The sequence below is a fragment of the Callionymus lyra genome, chromosome 17 (assembly GCF_982586985.1).
Source record: "Callionymus lyra chromosome 17, fCalLyr1.hap1.1, whole genome shotgun sequence".
Classification (NCBI taxonomy): Eukaryota; Metazoa; Chordata; class Actinopteri; order Syngnathiformes; family Callionymidae; genus Callionymus; species Callionymus lyra.
In genome coordinates, this window is record NC_141834.1 from 25,186,336 (window position 1) to 25,193,174 (window position 6,839).

The 6,839-nt window shown below is 44.0% G+C and overlaps 1 protein-coding gene across 1 annotated transcript; it reads right to left on the minus strand.

Moving 5' to 3' along the window:
• Positions 1–6,839, minus strand: LOC148063133 (cortexin-3). Its single transcript, XM_087812899.1, has 2 exons — positions 6,608–6,839; positions 1–1,553 (listed from the first exon to the last, which is right to left on the minus strand). The coding sequence occupies exon 2, from the start codon at positions 1,479–1,481 to the stop codon at positions 1,230–1,232; it is 252 nt and encodes an 83-aa protein (XP_087669025.1). The 5' UTR covers positions 1,482–1,553; positions 6,608–6,839; the 3' UTR covers positions 1–1,229.

Genomic DNA, 6,839 nt, shown 5'->3' on the forward strand with positions numbered 1-6,839 from the left:
TGACTCTGATCCTTTTATTGTGAAACCAGGACCGGAGTAAGACGGACGCCACCACAGACAGGAAGCTGCCCGACATGCACGACACAGTGGCGGATGTACAGGCACGAGATGAACACGCGACACTTCCCGGTCGGAATGACGTCGCCGGAGCGTGGAGACTTTTCCCGCCATCTTCACCAGGTGGTGCTGTAAACAGTCGACACTATAAGGCGAACAGTTAGTTCGTAAAGGGACGTTAATCCTCGTCCAGGTCACTCTTCACACACATTAGTGGCACGAGGCACAGCGACGGTACATCACAGTAGACTCTTGGTAGGATGACATCACAACACACACACACGCCGACACACACAGAGGTTTCTAACTAGCAACCGCCCGACACTCTGATTAAAGAACGTTACGCGATGTTCCTCCTCGTCGGCATCTGCGGCTGCGTTGACGAAAACGTCAAAATGATTGTTCTACGTTTCAGGTTCGCTTACATCCTGAGGTCCGCAATATTTAGACCGTTGCCATGGTTACGGTTCTACTGTCAAAACACTAGTCAGCGCAGCCGCGACATTTCATAAGGCATCGAAATCCTCTCAGTGTCTGGACCGCCTCGGCTCTGAACATGGATCACCAGCGCCCCTGGTGGACGATGCTGGTCAGTCAACACGTCCTACCTGCGCTATACAATGGTCTACTCTGTAACACTGGTCTACTCTGTAACACTGGTCTACTCTGTAAAACTCTTTGAGAAGTTGTCATTTTTGAAGTCTACCCTATTTTGAAGGACTCTGGCTGACGTGGTTTTTCTCCCACTCGCTGGCACTTTGTGATGTTTGTTGTCAACAGTGGAGGATAATCATAGTAATAATGATAACAATGCTCACACAGTCACCACAATGGCAGGGACTCTTGGGTTATTTGAAGGACGGCGTCCATGGTTACTAGAGTCGTCGCGGCCCAGACAAAGATGAAGAAAAACCCTCATTTGTTGACCCATTTCTGGGAGAGTTTGAAACACTGATTGTCTACGTTGTTAATAAAAGTACGAGGTGAGAGAATGAACTCAAGTGACAGAGGTCAGGCTCGACCACAAGGGGGCGGCAGTGTGCGTGTGATGGTGATTTGGCAGGGAGAAGCTGTTAAGTGCTTGTTAAGACCAGAACCTGTCATCGGTCCAGAGGCCGTCAACATCCAGGAGGACCCGGCATCGTGACCTCCGGACCGGCTTACCGCCGCAGCTAGACGATGCGGTAGTCAAAGGTGTCCTTTTCTGTGTGGTCGGTCCAGTTGGACGACGGCATGCTGCGGTACGGGTCCAGAAGGATCCGGAAGCAGCGCACGATGAGCAGCGCCAGGAAGATAAAGAGCAGAAGCACGAAGACGAAGGCGGCCTTCTGCTCCAGCGTCAGGTAGGAGGACACATGATGACCTCCACCCGAAGAGGACAGCGTGCTGCTAAAGAGGCCCTCGGCCATCCTGGGCACGTCCATGCTTGACCGTCGCGGCTCCAGCGCTTCACCGGTCAGAAGGATTCAGAAGGTGAAGAAAATCTGCAGAAGCACCTGCGACAGAAGGAGAAACAGCAGGTTTGAGATGGAAAGATACTGTGGGAGCAGAGTAGGATGAAGCTCGACACCTTACAGTAACCCTTGACACCCTCCAGTAACCCATGTCACCCTCCAGTAACCCTTGACACCCTCCAGTAACCCTTGACACCCTCCAGTAACCCTTGACACCCTCCAGTAACCCTTGACACCTTACAGTAACCCCTGACACCCTCCAGTAACCCCTGACACCCTCCAGTAACCCTTGACACCCTCCAGTAACCCTTGACACCCTCCAGTAACCCTTGACACCCTCCAGTAACCCTTGACACCTTACAGTAACCCCTGACACCCTCCAGTAACCCCTGACACCCTCCAGTAACCCTTGACACCCTCCAGTAACCCTTGACACCCTCCAGTAACCCTTGACACCTTACAGTAACCCCTGACACCTTACAGTAACCCTTGACACCCTACAGTAACCCTTGACACCCTCCAGTAACCCCTGACACCTTACAGTAACCCTTGACACCCTCCAGTAACCCCTGACACCCTCCAGTAACCCTTGACACCCTCCAGTAACCCTTGACACCCTCCAGTAACCCTTGACACCCTCCAGTAACCCTTGACACCCTCCAGTAACCCCTGACACCCTCCAGTAACCCCTGACACCGTCCAGTAACCCTTGACACCCTCCAGTAACCCTTGACACCCTCCAGTAACCCCTGACACCTTACAGTAACCCTTGACACCCTCCAGTAACCCCTGACACCCTCCAGTAACCCCTGACACCTTACAGTAACCCTTGACACCCTCCAGTAACCCTTGACACCCTCCAGTAACCCCTGACACCTTACAGTAACCCCTGACACCCTCCAGTAACCACTGACACCCTCCAGTAACCCTTGACACCCTCCAGTAACCCCTGACACCTTACAGTAACCCTTGACACCCTCCAGTAACCACTGACACCCTCCAGTAACCCTTGACACCCTCCAGTAACCCTTGACACCCTCCAGTAACCCTTAGTTTATGTCTATGCTCAGATTATAAAATAATAAATGTCGTCTCATATTATGAATTAATCAATGTCAACTCTCATATTATAAATTAGTCCAGGTCTACTCTTAGATTATAAATAAATTCATGTCTACTCTCAGATTATACATTAAATCATGTCTACTCTCAGATTATAAATTAATTCATGTCTACTCCCAGATTATAAATTAGTCCAGGTCTACTCTCATATTATAAATTAATCCAGGTCTACTCCCAGATTATAAATGAGTTCATGTCTACTCCCAGATTATAAATTAGTCCAGGTCTACTCTCATATTATAAAGTAGTCCAGGTCTACTCCCAGATTATAAATTAGTCAGGTCTACTCCCAGATTATAAATTAGTCCACGTCTACTCTCATATTATAAATGAGTTCATGTCTACTCCCAGATTATAAATTAGTCCACGTCTACTCTCATATTATAAATGAGTCCATGTCTACTCCCAGATTATAAATTAGTCCAGGTCTACTCTCAGATTATAAATACATCCATGTCTACTCCCAGATTATAAATTAGTCCATGTCTACCCTCAGATTATAAATTAGTCCAGGTCTACTCCCAGATTATAAATGAGTTCATGTCTACTCCCAGATTATAAATTAGTCCAGGTCTACTCTCATATTATAAATTAGTCCATGTCTACCCTCAGATTATAAATGAGTTCATGTCTACTCCCAAATTATAAATTAGTCCAGGTCTACTCTCAGATTATAAATTAGTCCAGGTCTACTCTCATATTATAAATAAATCCATGTCTACTCCCAGATTATAAATTAGTCCATGTCTACCCTCATATTATAAATTAGTCCAGGTCTACTCCCAGATTATAAATGAGTTCATGTCTACTCCCAGATTATAAATTAGTCCAGGTCTACTCCCAGATTATAAATTAGTCCAGGTCTACTCTCATATTATAAAGTAGTCCAGGTCTACTCCCAGATTATAAATACATCCATGTCTACTCCCAGATTATAAATGAGTCCATGTCTACCCTCATATTATAAATTAGTCCAGGTCTACTCCCAGATTATAAATGAGTTCATGTCTACTCCCAGATTATAAATTAGTCCAGGTCTACTCCCAGATTATAAATTAGTCCAGGTCTACTCTCATATTATAAAGTAGTCCAGGTCTACTCCCAGATTATAAATTAGTCCAGGTCTACTCCCAGATTATAAATTAGTCCAGGTCTACTCTCATATTATAAAGTAGTCCAGGTCTACTCCCAGATTATAAATTAGTCCAGGTCTACTCTCATATTATAAAGTAGTCCAGGTCTACTCCCAGATTATAAATTAGTCCAGGTCTACTCCCAGATTATAAATTAGTCCAGGTCTACTCTCATATTATAAAGTAGTCCAGGTCTACTCCCAGATTATAAATTAGTCCAGGTCTACTCTCATATTATAAAGTAGTCCAGGTCTACTCCCAGATTATAAATTAGTCCAGGTCTACTCCCAGATTATAAATTAGTCAAGGTCTACTCTCATATTATAAAGTAGTCCAGGTCTACTCCCAGATTATAAATTAGTCCAGGTCTACTCCCAGATTATAAATTAGTCCAGGTCTACTCTCATATTATAAAGTAGTCCAGGTCTACTCCCAGATTATAAATTAGTCCAGGTCTACTCTCATATTATAAAGTAGTCCAGGTCTACTCCCAGATTATAAATTAGTCCAGGTCTACTCTCATATTATAAAGTAGTCCAGGTCTACTCCCAGATTATAAATTAGTCCAGGTCTACTCTCATATTGTAAATAAATCCAGGTCTACTCTCATATTATAAATGAGTCCATGTCTACTCTCAGATTATAAAGTAGTCCAGGTCTACTCCCAGATTATAAATTAGTCCAGGTCTACTCCCAGATTATAAATTAGTCCATGTCTACTCTCAGATTATAAATGAGTTCATGTCTACTCCAAGATTATAAATTAGTCCAGGTCTACTCTCATATTATAAATGAGTCCAGGTCTTCTCCCAGATTATAAATGAGTTCATGTCTACTCCCAGATGACAAATTAGTCCAGGTCTACTCTCATATTATAAATTAGTCCAGGTCTACTCACCGATTATAAATACATCCATGTCTACTCCCAGATTATAAATTAGTCCATGTCTACCCTCATATTATAAATTAGTCCAGGTGTACTCCCAGATTATAAATGAGTTCAGGTCTACTCCCAGATTATAAATTAGTCCAGGTCTACTCTCATATTATAAAGTAGTCCAGGTCTACTCCCAGATTATAAATACATCCATGTCTACTCCCAGATTATAAATTAGTCCATGTCTACCCTCATATTATAAATTAGTCCAGGTCTACTCCCAGATTATAAATGAGTTCATGTCTACTCCCAGATTATAAATTAGTCCAGGTCTACTCCCAGATTATAAATTAGTCCAGGTCTACTCTCATATTATAAAGTAGTCCAGGTCTACTCCCAGATTATAAATTAGTCCAGGTCTACTCTCATATTATAAAGTAGTCCAGGTCTACTCCCAGATTATAAATTAGTCCAGGTCTACTCCCAGATTATAAATTAGTCCAGGTCTACTCTCATATTATAAAGTAGTCCAGGTCTACTCCCAGATTATAAATTAGTCCAGGTCTACTCCCAGATTATAAATTAGTCCAGGTCTACTCTCATATTATAAAGTAGTCCAGGTCTACTCCCAGATTATAAATTAGTCCAGGTCTACTCTCATATTATAAAGTAGTCCAGGTCTACTCCCAGATTATAAATTAGTCCAGGTCTACTCTCATATTATAAAGTAGTCAAGGTCTACTCCCAGATTATTAATTAGTCCAGGTCTACTCTCATATTATAAATTAGTCCAGGTCTACTCTCATATTATAAAGTAGTCCAGGTCTACTCCCAGATTATAAATTAGTCCAGGTCTACTCCCAGATTATAAATTAGTCCAGGTCTACTCTCATATTATAAAGTAGTCCAGGTCTACTCCCAGATTATAAATTAGTCCAGGTCTACTCCCAGATTATAAATTAGTCCAGGTCTACTCTCATATTATAAAGTAGTCCAGGTCTACTCCCAGATTATAAATTAGTCCAGGTCTACTCTCATATTATAAAGTAGTCAAGGTCTACTCCCAGATTATTAATTAGTCCAGGTCTACTCTCATATTATAAAGTAGTCCAGGTCTACTCCCAGATTATAAATTAGTCCAGGTCTACTCTCATATTATAAAGTAGTCCAGGTCTACTCCCAGATTATAAATTAGTCCAGGTCTACTCTCATATTATAAAGTAGTCCAGGTCTACTCCCAGATTATAAATTAGTCCAGGTCTACCCTCAGATTATTCGTAGCACACCACTCGATGAGAGTGTGTGTTTCTGGTGTTGACCTCTGACCCAGCTGGGATGGAATTTAAGCGTGAGTTTAATTTTGGATCAAATGCGCAGAAGCTGAAAATAACTTTGCGTCTCGCTCCTGAAATAACAAAGTTATTCACGATCAAAGAACATCAGCGGGATCTTGTCACCATGCTAATGCTAGCTAGCATGACACCACTCTTTGGCTGCTCTGACATTCCTGCTGTCAGAGTGTACTGTGATCCAGCAGATGTTTGTGATGGTGTGCACAACACATGTGACGCTGCACCTTTTGAAGGAGTACCCAGAGAAGACTGAACAGTTGTTCTTCAAATCCCAAAACTTTCATTTTCCTGCTCTGACCCAGCTAGCCAGGGTCACAGAGAAGCAGCAGGTCTGATGGAGGCATCAACAAGATGTTGGACCTGATCCCAGCAGGTGTTCGTGGACTCGAACCTTCACATGAAACTCAAACCTCGCAGGTGGAACATCTCAGCAGAACATGCAGAGCAGTCACGTGAGCAATAATCGATAATTATCATGATCGACATCAACAGTCGTGGACACGCCCGCGCGTGCTCGGGGAGCGCGAGTCTCACGTCGAAACGACGTTTTGTTTTCGTGGGCGACACTTTGGGTCTGAACAGAACCAGAACCGGTAGGTTAGAGGCACATACCTGTTCGCGCGGCAGCTCCGGTTCTTCAGCGCCTCCGCGCTCAGGTGATGACGGACTGGATCAGAACCGGATCATCGTCCGCTCCTGCTGCTCGTCTTCTCCGCAGACTTGCTGGTTCTGCTGCTGTCGCTCCTGACAACCTGTTGCCATAGCAATCTCCGCAGGTAGGTGGGAGACACAGGGGGCGTGGCCACGCACTCTCCCGCCAATCCCATCATCGTCGACACGCGTT

Coding starts and splice junctions, on each gene's coding strand:
- LOC148063133 (XM_087812899.1), bottom strand. CDS start 1,481: ATGGACGTGCCCAGGATGGCCGAGGGCCTCTTTAGCAGCACGCTGTCC.